Source organism: Sarcophilus harrisii, chromosome 6 (assembly GCF_902635505.1).
Source record: "Sarcophilus harrisii chromosome 6, mSarHar1.11, whole genome shotgun sequence".
Lineage (NCBI taxonomy): Eukaryota > Metazoa > Chordata > Mammalia > Dasyuromorphia > Dasyuridae > Sarcophilus > Sarcophilus harrisii.
In genome coordinates this window covers 44,574,543-44,595,108 of record NC_045431.1, presented here as the reverse complement: position 1 = coordinate 44,595,108, position 20,566 = coordinate 44,574,543, and the positions used below count along the sequence as shown (strand labels likewise).

At 32.8% G+C, this 20,566-nt stretch overlaps 1 protein-coding gene across 15 annotated transcripts in view; it reads right to left on the bottom strand.

The window, feature by feature from the left end:
- Positions 1 to 20,566, bottom strand: part of ADGRL3 (adhesion G protein-coupled receptor L3) — a 571,267-nt gene that overhangs the window by 340,480 nt on the left and 210,221 nt on the right. For 10 of the 15 annotated variants that reach the window (XM_031942424.1, XM_031942418.1, XM_031942420.1 and 7 more), the window contains exons 4-5: positions 2,932 to 2,946; positions 45 to 845 (exon numbers count right to left, since the gene is read on the bottom strand). In XM_031942424.1, coding sequence (XP_031798284.1) covers positions 45 to 845; positions 2,932 to 2,946 — 816 coding nt within the window. The remainder of the gene's footprint in view (positions 1 to 44; positions 846 to 2,931; positions 2,947 to 20,566) is intronic. The other 5 variants (XM_031942419.1, XM_031942425.1, XM_031942427.1 and 2 more) reach the window with 1 other exon arrangement.

Here is a 20,566-nt window from a genome sequence, read left to right as displayed (position 1 = left end):
ATGCAGTTTTGGAATAGAGAAAGGATGCCCAAAGGCAGACTCACCTGATCTGCTGTCCAGAGGTCCAAAATCCAAAGAGTACTTCACAACATGATAATTGTTCCACACATAAAGTAGATTGTCCCGAGGGTTATAATCCACAGCAGCTATGTACTGGTATGAGTTTGGAAAGGGTACATCCACCAAACTATCTTTACTTTGGTCGGTGTTGTAAATATAGTCTATCTTATTCCCCGTAGCTTCATTGTCATCATCTTCATATACAGATTTGACCACATACAAAATCCCACAAATCATAAATGCATTGGAAGCTGACCTTTTATCATAGGCTGTATCCCATGTCCCTTCAATCCTTAAAGTATAAGGGTTCAATTGGCTAATGACAATTTTGCCATTGTTCTGTTCTGTTGCATAGATGACCCATAGCCCATTCTCATCTACTGCCAGGTCTATGTCAGACTTGCCTCCCCACCGGTAAGGGGATGTGTCATGGTAATTAGCATTAGCTATGATAGCTTCCCCACTTTTTATCCTAGTCCGCAAATCAAACTTAACTATGTTTCTTGTGCGTTCCTTGTTGAAGAACAAAGCTCCATCATAGACTACAAATCCTGTGCCATCAACTCGGTGAGGGAGCTTGTAAGTTGTTGTTGGCCTTCCAGCAATAAAATCATCCTTGGATGAGTACTCTGTGAGGGTGTCCGTCCTATAAGGAGTCCAAGGCATGTAATAAATCTTGTCTGAAGCCTGAAGGGGGTCCTTGCACCATGCCCCAGACTGGTGATCAGACTCAAACAAGTGTTCGCTCTGGTATACGCCTTTGAGCAGTCCGGGACAAAGAAAAACTGTCAGGAGGAAAAGTTAAAAAAAAAAGAGAGTTAAATACAATTAGTTTCTGTATCTTGGCAAGTATTATTTTTCCTCATCATTTTGGAATCTAACACTAAATTACTAGTATAATACTAGAAACACCCACCAAAAAGCTACTGGAGATACAAATGATTTGTTTGTCTGCTGTTCTTCCTAAAGCAGGAATTATTTTTCCTCTTTGATTTTGACTTTTCAAAATAATTTTGTTTCTCTTTGGTTACTGTATTTAAGTCTGTTTGTACAGTAACTACTTACTTGGAGCATTCCTCTTTGCATACATGTAATTCCAATGTTTTAATATGTGTACATATATAGTGTCTAGATATGCATATGTACACAAATGTTTTCTCTAGTTTGTAATTTAAGTAAAAAGGTGATTCCTAGAAACATTTTCATGCAATTAAAAAAACAGTCCACTCATGAATTTCCTGTAAAGTTGCAATAAACGATCCATCCTTATAGCCCAAGTAGTATGAACAATTTAATAGGTATCATTAAGAAGCAAAAGGCAATCCCCTAGTCATTTACAAGAATGCTTAAAGCAAAAGTAGAGTCCGAAAAGAGATCACCAATTCAGCTAGCAAAAAGGACTCCCAAAGCTGCTATAATGCACATAAAGCATGCAATCCACACAATTAAATAATGAGTGATGGATGGGTACTGGAAGGAGAAAGAGAAGGCAGGAAAGAAAAGAGGGAAGGAAGAAAGGAATGAGGAAAGAAGAAAAAGGTGGGAAGTTCATTGAGAGGAACCCAAGATCTAGATTTTAATCAGTTAAAAATGTCCTGTTAAATATAGTAGTATTTGAATTTAAAAGCATGTACCTTCTAATGTTACGTGACAGGAGCGTAAAAGAATAGTACCATTTACCATGGTCTTTTGCTGCTCAAACTTCAGATTGAAAATAGCCAGCAATTAGGCTGACACTCAGGTTTTAGTATAATTCAGTAGCATATGTTGCCCAAAAGGTGGGAGGAAGCATAAGACTCTTTGGTTGGTTTACCTATTCGAGACTGCTTGAAAATTAGTGCAAAGAAAATGTTCTGAAAAAGAATCATGTCTTATGTTTGTGAAACAGAACTGTAATAGGAGGGCAAATTAAGTTTTCTCAACATATTTGAATGCTGAATCATAATTTAGTATATTATAGGCTATTCTCCCCTTGACCCAAACTTGACAAAGGCATTAGTAATAAGCTTATTAGCAGAAATCATAAGCATACATAGAGGGCAAAACAAATGTAAGATGATCAGCAAGGAATGTTGTTAGGGTTTGAAATGGAAAACAGTTACTGGAAAACCAAATCTTTTCTTTTTTCCAGAATAAAAAATGGGAGTCAGGGGGAGAAATCGACCACTTTGTTCTCTTAAAGGAAGGAAAATCAAAATGGCTTTGTATATGACTTAAAGCATCTCACCATTGAGTTAGTTTTTATTTGATTCTATTAAAATGTCTTGTAAAGATTTTTCAATCTTACTGTTATAAATATGTTGCCCTACAACATCATTTCTGTTAAGGGTCCAGGGCTTTATTATATGCAAACCAATAGGCCTTGGATATAGAGTGGATTTATTTTAATGTGTTTCAAAAGAGTCCTTCCTCCCCCTCCCACCAACAAATAAGCAAGGACAGGGAGAGGATATACAGCAAAACAAAGCTGGGCCAAATAATCTATCATATACATGCACATATACATATACATATATGCATATATATATAAATATATGTATATTTGGGCATGTAAATATCTCTCTATATATGCGCGTACTAATAAAATCACTATCTATCACCACTATACAAAAAAGGCAAAATACTTTTCTAGCAAATAACGGGAATAAAATAAAACTTCATTTAAAAAATTTCTTTAGTATAAAGGGTTTAAACTGCCACTAATTAATCTTAATGATCTATTTAGTGAAGTTGAGCAGCAGAGGGACTAAATAAGCTTTCATAAATAGGTAAAAATTAATGACAAAAATATTTAAACTATATGTTAAACTGTTAAATAACTTAACCTAAAATAAGTAATATATATATAATTTATGAAAGGTATTTAATTACCTTTTTGTTCCACTTCTATTGGAGAGAGAGAAGTAAAGAGAGAAAGAAGAAAAGAGAATAGATTAATGGTACGGTATTATCTAGGCACCTTTATCTTTACCTCTTTCAAATTTAAAGGAAATATTAATTTATTTCATATGTAATTCATAGGACATTAATTAGTTAAAATTCATTCCTCTAATTCAAGCTCAATTTAAAATAAATACCTTACATAATTTTTAAATTAAAAAACTGAAATATAAGACAAAAATTCATCAAATTAAGAGAATATATACAATAGTATACCAGACCATAGAAAAGGGATATACAATATTCATAACAGGAATATCAATATTTCTATTTATAAGGGTAGCTCAGATACTGTAACAAAAGGCTTTCCAATAATTTAGCTAGTTCCACTTATCATATACTATTACATACTAAACACAGAACTGTTTAAATTACTAGCCTTTTCTATATCCATCTCGGAAACTGATCCATTGAACAGAACCTTTAATTTGAAACTAATTTCCCAGGCCAAAGAATAGGTTTCTATGAACTAACATACTTCTGAGATAGACATACAATAAGGTTACATTTAGGCATGAAATGAAAGGAACTGACAAGTTTCATGGAATATCTTTTCTTTCCCTGCCCACACAAATATCATATGCTATATGGAATATAAGTATTTTCTTTAATAGAAAAAACATCTATAATCATTATGTGGGTGTCAGCATTGATATACCCACATTGCTCAAATCTTAGATATTTAGATACTATCTTAACATGAAACACTGAATAAATTCTGAATATCTAGGCCGTATAAGTTATAGAACATTACTATTTAGATACTGTCAATCAACAGGAATTTACTAAGCATTTACTATGTATTAAGGACTGTGCTAAGCTCCAGAGATTAAAAAAAAAGAAAGGCAAGAACAGAAGAGAAAGCACTAGCAGTTAGGTTGGTAGTGGTGGAGGGTTGGAAAAGCATTTAAGCCATGGACACAGCTGGTGCACAAGTCCAAAGATGGGAGATGGCCTATGATGTGCAAGGAATAGCAAGTAGAACCATTATGGTTGGAACATGAACTGTAGAAGGGAGGAAAGTATAGAGAATCATAATAAGCGAGATGCTTGGAATCATGGACGTTATAATTTTTCTCTGAGTACAAAGGAAGTCAAGGCAAATTGTTAGGAAATGATAAAGTTACTGCACCAACTTCATATATAAAGAATTTTCCTGTCCCCTTAAACAAGGCTTTAGCTCTATGAGAACAAAGTAATTACAGTGATTAAAAAAATACAACAAATTTAATGGCTAGAGTTGATAATTAAAATCAATGCCTAAATCACTGAAGAAGGAAAAAAAAATGATTGGGATACACTAAGTAATTAAAGGTAATATGAAGCACAATGAGTATCAGGAAGAAAACATCTTTTAAAACAACAATCTTTACATTGTGACTTAACTACCTGGAAGTGGAAAATGGTGGGAGAAAATCTAGCTTTACGGGTGACTTGAACCATAGACAAGTAGTTCATTAAATAATGGACAAATTTTAAATGTTTTTTTTTTTTTCCTGCTCTAGCCTAATCTCCCTCCCTCCTCTTCCTCTTCTTGTCCCTCCCTTCCCTCCCTCTTCCCCTTCCTCTGACCCCTTTTCTTTCCCTCTCCCTATCGCCTCCTCTCTTTCTGTATGTGTATGTGTGTCCTCTCTTTTTTTCCAGGAACTCTGAAGATATCACTGATATTTCTCTATTACGTATAGAAAAGACTCTCAACCAATATCAAACTATGATATAAATTAGTATCTCAGAAATATTTGTCCATAACAAAATAATAGTTATGACTCTTTAGAATTCTTCCAAGTAAGTAATTATATAAATACCTTCACGTCATACTTCATGTTATTTCAAGAGCTCTTCCTGTTAGCCTAGAGACTACCATGATTTATCACTACTGACAATCTTCATGGAGCACCCACAGCATGCAATGGATTGATTGCATGTTTCCATATTCCTCAGATAAAGGCTTAAATTAAACAGGGAAAAGAGCTAGAATGGCAGTTTCTCAGGTATTAATTCACAGGGGAGACTATTAAAGTCAGTCAATTCTTTGAATTAAATCTGGAAATGAAGAGTATCTCAACTCAGTGGTCCTCAAAGTGTAGTCCAAAGAACTGTTGGGGTCTCTGAAACCCTTTCAGAGGGTCTACAAATTCAAAATTATTTTTTATTTCTAATATAGTAAATAGATATAAATAAATATAATCTATGTGAACAAAAGCTCTTTGAACAGATCCTCCATAGTTTTTTAACAATATGAAGATACTGAGAACAAAGGTTTGAGAACCACTGATGTAACTGATAGTCAAATTTAGGAGAAAGCATTTGTGTGCTAATTGCACATTTTAAAGGTTTCATTTTTTGAAGACTTGTATGAAATAAACTAACATATGAAAAACCAGGGGAAATAAGTTGTACAATAACTACAACAATATGAATGAAAACATACTGGAGGATATTAAAATTCTCATCAATATAGTACATTGCTGGTGAAGCATGCCTCGTACATTTTAATAAAAAGATAATAGATTACAAGTTCAGAATAAGGTTATACACTGTCATACTTGGGTACTATGTTCTTCACCCCCTCCCGCCTAACTCTACTTCTTTTTACATGAGAACATTCTATGGGAAGTATAAGGAAGTCATTTGGGACTAGTTGGAATTTAAAAAAAAAATCAACAAAATAATTATTTATTTTTAAAAACTACATTTCCATGTGTCGTCTACTATAAATGGTAAGCCTTCATTATGACATGCAATTTATTATCAACATAAATACCTATATCAAAAGGAATTAAAAGTTCTTTTGATTATATCTGTGTATTTGAAAAAGGAACATTAAAACATTTTCCTTGTTCTAAATTCTTCTAGGGATATTGCAGCCTAGGGAAGAGTTTTCCAGCTTTATCAGTTCTGATGATTGGCATTTAAATTCTAAACTTCACACATATACATAGGAATACAACCTTCTCCCTTAAAAAAGTAAATTCATCTTCTAGACTATTTATCTTGAAATAAATCAACTGATCAACAAGAATTTAAATATTTATCATATATAACAACCAATATGCTTGTTATATATGATAAATATATCAAAGACAGAACAGTCCCTATTCTCAAGGAGCATACAATCTAATGCAGGGAAACATTGTACAACTGGATCTCTGAAAAAAAAAAAGAATATGAGATGCTTTTGAATTTAAAGTGATTATTAATATTTTCAAATCACTTTATTATATCTAGAGAACGAACAAAACAACAAATCATGTTCTGATCAGCATTTGCTGATTTCTGAGATGCAAATGTTCACAATAAAATTTTAAAAGTTGGTTATACCGAGCTAATGTGAGATACCTCCAGTTTTTACATATTTTACTATGTCAGAATATGCAAAATTGATGCATCAATCCCTTATTTGTACTCTCTCTCTCTCTCCCTCCTCCCCCCTCTTTTTCTCTCCCTCTTCTTGTCACACTTCCTCTCTTCCTCCACCCCTCCCCCTATCTTTCTTCATCCAATGGTGTGGTAAAGAAAAATACTATTCCTATTCTCAAGAAATATTGACTGAAAGAGTATTAGTAGGAGATATAAAGAAATACCAGCATTTCAGCTCTCCTCACTTTGGAAAATCATCTTGCCTTTAAGGATATTTTTCGCTTTTTCAAAATATTTTTACTCATATACCACTCCATTTTGATTTTAATGAAAGCTTGCTTTAATGTCATTGGTTCTGGTCTTAATTCATGGAGCATGGACAAATGCTGTATACTTCAAGAAAGGCTTGTAACTATAATAGTTCTGAGCTAACAATTATGATTTATTGGGCACCTCTACTTTGGAAAAAATTATACTGATCTTGACCATGTTATGACTAGTTGTAGTTTATTCAGCATATTACTGGTTGTCTTCAAAACCAAACTGAACTGAACAATAAATTTAAACCAAAATAACCACCACCACCAATTCTTGAATGAGGGTAAGGAGAGGGAAAAGGAAGGCAAAGCAGATATGCTGTATTTCTGACAAAGTTGCTAATATTTAGGATATGTCAATGGTTACTGCCTATCTATCACTTTCCTAGGATAATTGATAAAGATTTCTCATTTCTTAAAGTTTCAAAATCTATGCCTTGAAAATTAACCTGGATTTCGATAGCTAGAATAAAATGTTCAACATTTATTTTACATTATCCACCAAGGTGATGTTAATATTATTTATCTTGTCTCCATAAAGAGGGGGAAGCAGTTTGGAATGAAGGAAAGAACCACAAGCCCTAGTATCAAAATTCATCTATGATAACACATTCCCATTGTAAACTACAATAAATCACTTAATCTACCTGAATCTTAGTTTCCTCATCTGTAAAATGAAGAACTAGTTCAACTAATTGCCCTGGAATGTCCCTTTCCACTTGGATTCTATTTTCTCTGTAGTAACAGAAGCACAACTTTGTGTTTCTCCAGACTTGATGACATATGCTAACCACTGCATTAATAAGTATCGACTGATTAAATCTGGGCTTTTAGTTCATACACTTACTAGTTATGTGACCCTTGGCAAATCATTTAATCTCTGTTTGCTTCAGTTTCTTCACCTATAAACTAAGGAAATTCAACACCTTTAAAGTGTTGTTAAGAAAATCAAATAAGATAATATTTGTAAAGTACTTAGGATAGTGCCTGGAACAAAGTAAGCTCTATAAAATGTTTATTACTTTCTCTTATTCTGACTTTTCCTTTCTTTTGTATGGAGAATAAGGGGGAGTGGGAAGGTCCATTTGCTCTTTAATCCTCAAATCTTCATAAAATGGATATTATCCATAGGACATCATTGTTTACAGAAATAAGATGTCATTAGTTCTATGTGACTCCCTATCACATGCATTACTTTGAATTGCATTCTTTAATTATAAAATACATGGTTCAGAGAACACATGCATGTATTGCCAAGGTTTTTCAAATTGCATTGCAAATTACAGAAATTGTTAAGTGCCAAAAATACCTTTTTGTTCATTAAATGAGACTTGGGAAACTTTTGCTTTAATAGTGCTAATATGGTTTTAGAAACTTTAGAAACTATCTCTCTCTCTCTCTCTCTCTCTCTCTCTCTCTCTTTCTGTGTGTGTTGTATGTGTGTGTCTGTCTGTCTCTTTCTCTTTCTCAAATACACAGTCTTCATTTCCACTCAAACATTTGTGGATACAAGCTCAGTTAATTTTCAACAACTAGTAAAATGGTAGAATGATGAAAAATAGTGACAGAGCATGTAAAATATTAAATCATTTAGAAACTTTTTAGTAACAAGGCATATATAAGCTTGTGTACTCATAGCTTACATTTATGCCTTTTACATATAAACAGTCATCTGGGTAAACGATCCAATACCAATAGTTACTAATATTCTCTTTTCCCTCTCCACTTCCTTCAGTTTATGACTCTTAGGCTTTCTTGGTCGTGTGTGTGTGTGTGTGTGTGTGTGTGTGTGTGTGTGTGGTGTGTGTGTGTGTGTGTGTGTGTGTGTGTGTTGCTCACTGCAGTAGACCCTTTTCTTCCCTGGAAATCTATTGTCCACACTTCTTTTTTTACTATTATTTATGATCTTTGAGGGCAGGGATTACACTTTATTTATTTTTCCTTTTGAATCTCTCCCAGTGTCTAATTTAGCACACTACATAAAGAAGTATTTAATTAAACCATCATTGAATCAATATAAGTACATGTGTTCCTAATGTTTTTGCTTAAGATCAGGGACAAAATATCTATAAATCTTTTGGTACCTATAGTAGGGACAGAACACAGGATTTAATAGGAAATAGGTCTGAACTTTTTTTTTAATAGCTTTTTATTTACAAGTTATATGTATGAGTAATTTTACAGCATTGACAATTGCCAAACCTCTTGTTCCAATTTTTCCCTTCCTTCCCCCCACTTCCTCCCCTAGATGGCAGGATGACCAGTAGATGTTAAATATATTAAAGTATAAATTAGATACACAATAAGTAAACATGTAGGTCTGAACGTTTATGGCAATTACAGTAAAATTATCTTGTCTAATCATATTTTGTATCCTTTATGCGTCTGAAAATGGCATAATAAAATACACTCATCTAATAAATGTGTATTTATACATAGTTTTTAAGCAAGTCTACTCCCTATAATTTAGTATACAGTAGGTACTTAAAATGTTAACTGATTGATTTTGACACATTAAAGATAATTCTTTAGATAAGTAAAGTATCTTAGAAAAATAAAAAATTTTTCCCCATAAATTTCACAGTTGGTTAATTAAGCTAAATGACTCTGTATCATGACTATTTTAATGTCGTACATATATGTCAACTCTGCAAGTTTAAAAAAAAAAACAAATTTTCACAGAATTAAATTATGTGGGCACTTTGAGATTATGCCGAGGATGATGGCCAATTTGCATTTTCTGCCTATTCTCATCCAAATTTAATATTGGTGTTTACCTAGAAGGGAACTCAGCATTTGAAGGGGGAACATAAATACTATCTTAAGGGGGGGAAAAACAATGAAACATTTTAAAGTAATCTCAATTAGATCAGAGTAGGAACTAAATTAAAGCACCAGTTGGACAAAAGAAAAAAAATCGTTCAACTAGATAAATGAAAATAAGCAATAACATTAAATCAGTTAACTGTTATTTAGTGGCACTAAGTGCTTTGTACTATGCCTTGGTGCTATGAGGGATAAAGAAGAAGCATAAAAAAGATATAGTCCCTGCTTTCAATATAGTTAGGGAGAGAAGATTTATATATGTGAAATGAAAAAGAACAAGATAATGCAGTCAGTCTCCAATTTATTTGCTTTTGTAAAACTCTAAATGTTATTTTACCCTAGAGATGTTACAAATTGTTACTAGATTTCCAGAATGGTCTACCATTAATTAATTAAATATTTAAATTAAATTAAATGATAATTATTCTGCAGCAAATTTAAAACATATCAGTAGTCCTATCTTTGAAAATCACAGTAAATTATAAATGGAATGGGATCTAGACATATGAATTCATGTATCTCTATTAATGGCAATCAGCACCTTCCTCAAAATTTAATGTCTTACAGAATTGCTTGAGATACTGAGAGAAGGGGGTCATATACTATATGTGTAAGAGGTACAGTGTATCTGTTGGAATCCTTACAAAGTATTAAGTCATTAGAATTGATAGAGACAATAATTATCTAATTTAGCATGGTTCAGTATGATTGATCTGATCCTACAAGGAGATGTTATGGGCCAGAACTTGAAACAAGGTACTAAGTGGAATTGAGGAGATAATGTTTAAATCTAGTTTAGAATTGATTTAATCCTACAACAAATGATGGTTTCCCCAGTGATATAATGATTGGTGTGTATTCAATGTACAGCATATAAGCGAGAAGTTCTCAGGGCCAGGGACAGAAGCCCACTTTTGGAGGCAGAGACAGAGTCATTCCATATTCCACCTTTGTGCTGGCTGGAGACATTCGGAGGGAGCTAGGGGCTGAAGCTCAAGACTTTGAAGGACACAATAAAGGATTGGATTTTAACTCCTGGCTGTATTTGGGGTGATTATTGATTTGAACCAAAACTAAAGCTTCCTCCAGAGAACCTCCCCTGAGAAACCTGCTCCCAGAGAGAACCATTATATTTTAGAAAAAGAAGAGAACACTACATGTATTGACAGTTAATATTTTAAAAACTAAATGATAGGTATTGATAATTGAAAATTATTCTATAGTTATATGACAGCCTATCTTTTCTTCCACCCAGCAGCTTCCCTCTTTACTAAGTGTTCTTTCAATGACATGTTATCTATTCTTTCTTGGAGAAGAGATCAACTCTTATCATTGCATGGATATCTGTCACCTCCCCCAACTGATTCTCTATTCCTTTAAAGTTGGGATATCAGGGATTGTTAAAAATGATTTAAGTGACTTATAGAAGGAGGTTCTTTTCAGGTCTCTATAAATTCGAGTTTGATGGGGCTCTTAGGTAGCTTGTTTGTCTTTCAGACTCATGTGTTGCTATGGGGAGGATAAAAGATGATATGAAAATGGTCTAAACAACTTCTCTTTTTACTGTTCCAGTTCATGTATTTCATTTTTCAGTCAGTGTTTGCAAAATGCCTGATTCTTCAAAGATTCATGCTGATCAGCAGTGCTTTCCTGGAGTTCTGTTCTCCAGAAATTTTAAAAGCAAAGGTAATGGGAACTCAGAGTACCCTTCAAGGACATTCATTAATTTCCTCTCTGAAGGTAGAAGAGAATGTAACTCAGAAAGAGGCGCCTAGGTTGAAAAAATCTTTTACAAGACAATATTGCCTATGGCTGACCATATTGATTTTCAATTTAGCAACACCCACCACACATAAACTATTTATCACCGAGGTCCAGTAGTCACAAGATACAAGAAAAAGGAACTGTGGAATGTTATGTGGGTTCACTGAATTTTTTGAATTGCTATATTTTCTAGGAACGTTGAACCTGGAGCTCATAGGAGGCTCTGAACATGTTAGAGGACAATGCCTTCCCTTCTCCCTCATGTTGACATAATTTGTTGTTTGCACCCCGAGTTGGAGTCCTTGTGTGTTTTGGGGAGTCAAGATAGGCACCAGTCAGTCTTCGCTAGTCTGGAAAATAGCTTACTTTTGTGCATAAATGATCATATCTTTAGAGTCTGGGAGTTCCCAAACAACTATTGCTTTTGCCATTTTAATTATCCATTACTTCTTCTCCCTTGCTTCTCCCATTTAGGCGAATATTCCCCCTCCCCCCCTTTTTTTTGTCTGAATTTCATAAAAATGCAAGCTTCTGTTTGGATTGTGAAATCTTTTTCCTGACTTAGGGTTCATGCACATGCACATTCATTTCTCTTGTTATAAATTTGGTTGCAACTCAATGTCTGATGGACTTGTGATAACTGTTTTTGGTTAATAGTTAACAATATTTTTTTCATAATTTGTTGTATACTAAAAAAATTAGTCTTGTAATAGTGCAGCATAAGTCATTGGAAGGCCATGTGGATTGCTACTACATGTTATTGAGGGCTACATATAGTGAGTGCATTTATATATGTATACACACACACACACACACGAGTGTATGTTACATATACACTTTAATATAACTGTATATGTATATATAACAAATTATATAACATACAAATGATATTATCTATACATATATACATTAAAATACCATATGAGTTCTATTATATATCATAAATCACATACATAAATACTAATATAAACATTAATATATTAACACATTAATATAAATGGTATTTTATAGTGTGTAAAATATATCATTGTACTTGATGAATATACATATATACATATTAATACATATATATGTGTGTGTATATGTGTATTTATACATACATGCCCCACTCACTTACCCAAATAGAAGATTAATAATTAGATACCCAAAGTCCTAGAAAACTTTAGTAAAATGGAAATGCTCAGAAGAAGGTTTATGGAAGAAATAAAATTAATGTCAGTTTAGAAGAATTGAGAGAGTTTGAAGGATGAAACATAGGTAGATGGGATTAACTAGTTTTAGGTATTGTTTTTCCTAAAGTAGGAGACTGGATTGAAATAATCAGCTCTAATATCTTCCGATTGTAAAATTTCAAGAACAGATGTTCCCGTGCAGATGTGAATGATAATGAAGAAAAACAAAGTAAATTAAAAGGGAAAAACCACACACATATGTATATGTGCATGAATATACACACACACAAAACACACAAATCAAACCCCTTTACTGGCAAATGTACATAAAATTTCACTAAAGAGCAGAAACAACATTCATGAAATTCTTCTTTTGGGCCTGTTGATTCTTATTATTCTAAAATAAATCCTTTTCTTTTCTTATATTCTATATTTAACAAGACAAAAGAAAAACACTTATGTGGAGAAAAGCTTTCTCTCCATGATGCTTATTAAGATTTTAATATATTGCACATCAAAAAACCTGACAGACATCTGTCTCTTTCAGCAAATGAAGTGCTAATCCTTTATTTAATAAGAGACAAAAGTAATCTCTGAGGCTCAGTTTTTAAATTATGTTTTTCAAATAATACCCATGCATCACTGAATAAAAGTGCTGCTCAAGCACCTTGTATTACAATAGCTTCATATGATGAGTTTCCAAAATTATCACCTCTTAATGAATTTCACACTGGAGTGTGTAGATTGAAAATGTCAATAATTCATAAATGCTTTCACCAACCACATTCTAATTTAAGCACTTAAATTTAATATATACGGATATTGTAAAAACTAAGGCTAGCTTTTTATGAGTAATTTATATTAGCCTTCCATTCATTTGATGGATTTGTAAAAACATTCCAAACTATTCATATAGGTTTTCTTTAGGAAACTCTGCTATTAGTCGACTTTTTGGAGAATCTACATAATGTAACAAAAAATATTAATATTTAAGTTATTACTTGTAACACTTAAAGTGAATATTATACTTGGCTTATTAGGGATGTTCCTTTTTTCCACTCCCTAAATCGGTCAGTCCTACACAGTAACAAGACAGTGTTTGGTGCTGTTAAATGAAGATGAAAATGCTGTTAAGTGAGATAATCATTTATAAGCTTCACATATACATATGTATATGTAGATACATTTTTCAGGTCCACTTAGAAGTTAATGACTTTTTTTTTTTTTAATTTCAAAGGAAGTTATAAGAAAGTCATGAAGAATAGGGTGGAAAGAACAGTAATGATGACAAAAACTGAGGAGGAAAACAGATGCATTTATCTAAGTAATATCATTTTTCTGGCTAAAATATCTACTGACACATAAGAAATAGCTTCCCTTTGCCCCATCATTTTCCATTTCTAAGGCTTATACATCCTTATCTTATGGATATACAACAAAAACATCAATACATATCAATTTTCATATATCAGTAAATATATTACATTTATGATTAATGTCAATATCATGATACTTTAGAGCTTGGAAGAGATTTAGAAAGCATCTAGTATAGGATTCTTAAACTTTGCTTCATGGATAAGGTTTCAAGGGGGTCTATGAACTTGGGAAAAAATTTAATCTTTTTCACTAACCTCTAAATAAAAATTAACTTTGCCTTCAATTATGAATATAGGCAATAAAACATTACTCTGAAAAGGGATTCATAAACTTCACCAAACTGCCAGAAAAGTCCATGATACAAAGTTAAGAACTTTTGATGTGGCATAACCACTCATTTGGATGAAGAAACCAAGACCATATCTCAACTACAGTTACAAACCTAACTAAATAAATAAGGAGAGATGAAGTTCCTAAATAACTCTAAATTTTTAGACTCAATAATGATGATGTCATATCTATACATCATTTTCTTGCTTTCATTATGTTATCTCATAACTTCCATTGAATAAACAAAGGACTTACCATTGTCCCAATTTTATAGATAAGGAAACTGAGGGTTAGTAAAATTAAATGAAGTATACCAAAAAAATGAGAATTTAGCTGGTGGTGAAGTGGAGAATAGAAGGAAATTAGTTTCCAAATGTCTGTTCAAGCACACTTTATGTAGTGGCATTTATTAATATTATAGAACAAAAAATTTCAAATATCAAATATTCCAGAGAAGAAGTATATTACAGATTACAAAAAACTACAATGAAAATAAGAGCTTCCTTTACTCCTAAGGATTCTCCTATAATTGTTCTGATACTATGAACATGTTTATTCCAATGTTTGCATTATCTCAGGCACAAGAAATGATTCAGATACATTTGTAAATGTAAATTTTTAGTAACTTTCAAAATAAATTTAAGTAGGGTAGGTGATAAATTTAAGTAAGTATGTATGAGAGTGACAGAAACAGAAAGACAAAGAGATAGAAACAGAGACACAGTGAGACATACAGAAAGACAATTAGAGACAGAGAAAGATAGAGAAACAGAAACAGACAGAAGAAACAGGGTGGAACAGGAAGGAGGAAAAGAGGGAGAAGAAAGGAAGAAGGAAAGGGAGAGGGGGAAGGTGTGTGTGTGTGTGTGTGTGTGTGAGAGAGAGAGAGAGAGAGAGAGAGAGAGAGAGAGAGAGAGAGAGAGAGAGAGAGAGAAAGAGAGAGAGAGAGAGAGAAAGAGCGCCAATTATATTTATTAAGTACCATCCTTTCAAATATCTCTTCCAATCTGGAACAAGAAACACTAACCAAGCAGTCAAAAGTCTGTCTTGCCATTAGGGTTTAACAGATCATTTAACACACGATTCTGATTTATAGACAGTGAAAATGACATATTTAATTCTCCAGGCTACTTAAATAAGCACTACAAATGTAATGCTTGATTGGGGAAAGAAAATACATGAATATAAAAATGCAAATTTATTTTTAAAAAAAGCAATCCTATCATTTAGTCCTGGTCTTGACATTTGACTTCTTCTCTAGCTTTGATTTAGCAACTTGTTCTTTCAGCTCCCCATCTGTGAAATAGGAATAATAATATTCCTCACTACTCACAGAATATGGTCAGAATCTCATAGAATTTGGAGTTGAGAAGGTTCTTATGGATCTTATAGCCTCAAATCATCCTTTTACATTTAAGTAAACAGAAGCTTTCAGACATTAAATGATTTGGTGGAGGTCACAGAGCCAATGTTCAAACCCAGGTCTTCTGATAAATTCTCAATCTAATTTTCATGAGCTTCCCACAGTACCAACCTCTCTCTCTCTAACCTTATCATCCACACTGATACTTTCTCCTATATTAATCAAACCTATTCAGCTAATTACCACCCAAACAGAGACATATGCTTCCCACTAAGTTCTTTGAGTACAGTGCCTGACACATAATAAGTGCTTACTGACTATCTGGATTGCCTTCTTTTCTCAGTCTTATGCTACAACCCCTGTGTAATCCTTCAAACCTTACAACTGTAATTTTCTCCAGTTACTGAAGTTGATAGTAAACCCTTCATCTATTTAAAGTCATTGACACTGATTACAAAGACACAACAGTAAATGACATGTTAATATATATACCATACTAACTCATTCAGCAAATTTTTAATGATATTATTTATCTTTTCTGTACTCATGCTATCTCCATAGAAATATAAAAATCATACTGCTGAGTGAAATGAGCAGAACCAAGAGAACATAATACTCAACTACAAGATTATGTAAGGATCAACTATGATAGACTTGGCCTTTTTTCAACAATGAATTGATTCAAGGTAAATCTAACAGACTTGGAATGGAAAGTGCCATCCACATCCAGAGAGAGAATTATGGAGACTGAATGGGGATTAAAGCATAGTATTTTCATCTTTATTTTTTTATTGTTGTTATTTGCTTATTTGTTTCTTCTTGCTCATTTTTTCAACTTTTGACCTGATTTTCCTTCTGCAGCATGATAAATATGGAAATATGTTTAGAAGAATTGTATTTGTTTAATCTATATCAGGATAGCTTGCTGTCTAGAGGAAGGGAAGGGAGAGAAAGAAGAAAGGGAGAAAAATTTGTAACATAAGATTTTGCAAAGGTGAATAATCAAAACTATCTTTATATGTATTTGGAAAAATAAAGTACTGCTACAAATAAAAATTACCACTTAGATACAAGACAAAAAATAAAAAAAAGTAATCATGAAATTTTATAGTTGATGGATAATTTTAAAAGTATGCAAAATCTTGATCTTATAGGAAAGGAAACAAAGGTCCTGAGTCAAATAATTGGCCTAAGATTACACAGCTATTAAGATCTCTTGATTCTTTGTTTAAGCACTTTGGTATGAAGTTGAAATAAAATGTCAAAAAACTATAATGAACATTATGGTTTAGTTGACAACATGGTAATAATATATCATATTAAAGTTTGTTTTCCTGAAACAGTAATTCATGGTAATTATTTTTTCCCTTACATTGGCTATGTCCTTGGTTTAAGTAGTAAGTATCCCTTTTTTGTAATAAACCAAATTTCGGCCATTAGTTCAATTGGATGGGATGTGATATTAACAAGGCCACATTAATATCGATATCATTTTATAATGTGCTCTTTTCCCATAGTTATTCTGGATAACTATATAACTATAAAACTATAACTATAACTATATATATATATACATATATATATATATATATATATATATATATATATATAGTTTTACATATAAAACTATAAAACCCTATATAGGTATCCTACAGCTACGTTCCACTGTTCACTGGCAGCCACAAATTTGAACCCTGGACTTGTGTTCTAGAAGATCTGAGTTTGAATACTCGTATGACCTACGGCATGGCACCTAACTTCCAGTCTCAGTCTCCTTTCCTGTAAACAGGGATAATAACATCTGTTTGGAAAAGTATGCGTGGATCTAGACAAATTTACTTCTATAACTACAAATTTAATTTAAAGTTGATATATTACTTGGTGTGGGCCATTATCATTATTTAGACAAAATTTCTATGAAGTAGTTTTGAGAATCAAGATGCAATATACTCTTTTAGCTTTCAAAGAAAAGGTTGAATTGTATTTTACATAAGAAAATGCTTTAATGTTAATATAAACCTTTTAATTTTACATAAAGTTAGAGGGCAGATCATTGCTAAAGGATAACCTTTTAATGCTATAAAAGAAGAAGTTATAATACACCGTCTTCATAATAGATGAGAAATAAATTCATAGAGATGCTTGAAATGTTCTCCCAATCTGAGAACATTATTGGTTTTGCAACATATATACATATTGGAGGGGGAAGAATAAAAGTAATAGCCCAGGGTCTTGATGTCTATCAGAAAAATCACACACAGCTTGTGAAATGGATAGGGTGAAGGCAAATGGCACGTTGGATTTCTCAGACAGATGCTTACTAAATGCATACAGCTGCATCTTAACTCACACTTCTTCCTGAAACATTAGTCCATCTGGTTCATAGAACAAATTGAAGAGTGGTTCCACATTAGCCCAGAGGGAAGCTCTCCCTCACTGTGACTACTGTATGAAAGGAGAGTATGCTGATGGATGCAAGGTTGGGAGGAGGGAGCAAAAAAGGATTGAAGTATGACAATTCTACTTTTGTGAATTGAATCAGAATGTAAATTCACATGCTAAGAAATGGCAAAATATATAAAGAAGCACAATGAGGAAAGGATTCTTTTTGGGTTGTACAGGGGAGGGGAAGCAGACTCAATTTTCTTTGAGATGCTAAAAACTGATGTCTTAATATCATATCTAAGTTAAGTTTATGTGTTTAGAAGTATCAGCACTATTTTACACATTTTCTCCCTCAGTTTAGTCAACGATATATTATCTTTTTGAAGTTGGGGCCATTAAACTCTTGCAAAGTATTTACTGCACTATACATATTATTGGTACTGTCAGTGAATGGTGCCCTCTTTCTGTTTTATAGCTAATGTAGCATTTCTCTGTGACATCAATAGATTAAAACATTTACTACAGGAAAAGTATGCGAAAATGGAGCAAACTCATTGCTATGAGCTAACTCAATAAATCTGTCTAGTTTAGTGATATTCCTTTCATTTAAAAGTACAACATATTTATTTTGCTAACGTCAAGAAGGCAAAGCTGAAAGGTTTTCTTTATTTTCATCCCCCCAATTTTTTTCTTTTTTTTCTTTAGTGATGCTGACACCAATAATAAAAAACCTAAATCATAACAGTTACCATACTTTCGATTTGTATTTGGCACATATTAGGGGAGGGGGAAGTAATTAAAGATTGCACTAAGATTTTAATTTTTTCATTTGGTTCTTTTATATGGCTACTATATAAATGTGCATTTGAGTGAAACATACAGGCTCAAAATATTTGCTTTCCATTTCTCTATTTGCTTTGCTTTCTTTCTTTAAATTACATTGAGGGATTAATGATGTCATCAGTATGAGAACACCCTGCATCAACATACACACAAATTTCTTTAAGGCTTCCTTGTTCTGTGAGGTTCTCATCCTTGTAATTTTTAACTTAAGCCTTTGCTCTAATTCTTTTATTGCACTGGGGATATTGGTGTAATATTTGACTGCTGATTGTTGTCTCTCATTTATCCAAAGTGATCCCCCAGAAAATGCTATTAATAAGCTGAGAATTGTCTTATGCTAGATAAATAAAATAAAAAATCAAGATCATTTAGTAAATTTATCATGTTAAAAGAATAAACTCTTGAAAGCGATCTCACCAAAAGAAAAAAAGCAAAATTGGACAAAAAGAATTGACTTTTGATTTGTTGATGGCTAATACTGAAGAGTACATTTACACACTGTGAAAGGAAAGATCTTCCAACTGCTTCCTCCCTAATTCCCCAGAAGCAATAGTGTTATGATTTGTGAAGTACCTAATCCAGGGGCCATATGACTAGTTGATTTGGCAGCCGGCCCTGACCGTTAATACTTATGGCTAATCTAACGTTTTTTTATCCTGGCACAGATATCTTTGGTACAATGTATTGTCCGTAGGGAATGATGGCAAAGTAATAGGAGAAGGGTGAAATTTTTAAAAAATAAAATTATTTTCAGTTTATAATATTAGGAAGACTTAAAATTATTCAACCTTATACCAAAGGCTGTACAATCCCCATGCTAGGCTTTGCTAAGCTTCTATAATGAATACAGAAACTGGGGTTATGAGAAATTTGTCAGGACTTCTATTAAGAAAGGTTTGATTTTTATCTCCAAAAAAACTTGTTTAAAATGCTTGGACTTATTTTCTTTCTTTTATCAATTTTCCCATCTAAATTTTTCCTCTTACAGAAGAGAGATAGGGTAAATTGGTTATCATGTTTATTGTCGTCTTTTAGTTCTACAAAGGATATAAGCATCAAGTTGATCTTTCTTTCTTTCTATTTTTAAATTATGTTGGTCTGTTGGTAGTACACATGCACCTCCCTGGTTAAAAAAACTTTTGTTCTAGTCAGGTTAGTCCCTACTGTATCCCTTTAATATCAAGTACTTGTTCCTCTGTCTCTCTGCTCCTATTCATGCTATTCTTCGGTTTGTCAAGATCAGGAACTCTTTCTCAATTATTCCAGATTTTTATTACACTTTCCCCAAAATGAGTTCTCCTAGCACTGAATTAGGAAACTACAATGCGATGTTGCATTCAAAATTATATTTCACTCTTTGGGAATCAGCATGAAAGTTACTCATCCACTGATGGGTAACTGTTACGGAACTCAATTTGAGTCAGTCCTACATCTGGTTTCCAATGCTTATAGGACCCTTAGCAAATCATTTAACCTTTTACGATATAAGCTGCAGAAAAAGTGGCATTCTTCATTTTAGAGAGGAAGTTCTCTCATTAAGTGTTCCATACATCAATGAAATAATAGGTTGGTCACTCTTCTTTCCAGATTCCCTTCAATTCATTGTTTAATTCAACAATCATTTCATGTACTTTTGTCTAGTTTATGTTCATAGTTGAACTATTTATGTAATATAATTCTGTAATTACCCACACTGAGTGTAAGTCAATCAATCCATCATCATATTTTTAAACTGGCACACAATAATCACTTGATAAATACTCATTGGACTGAATACAAAAATGAATAGTAAGTACTCTCAATAAATATTTATTGGATGAATTGGTAAG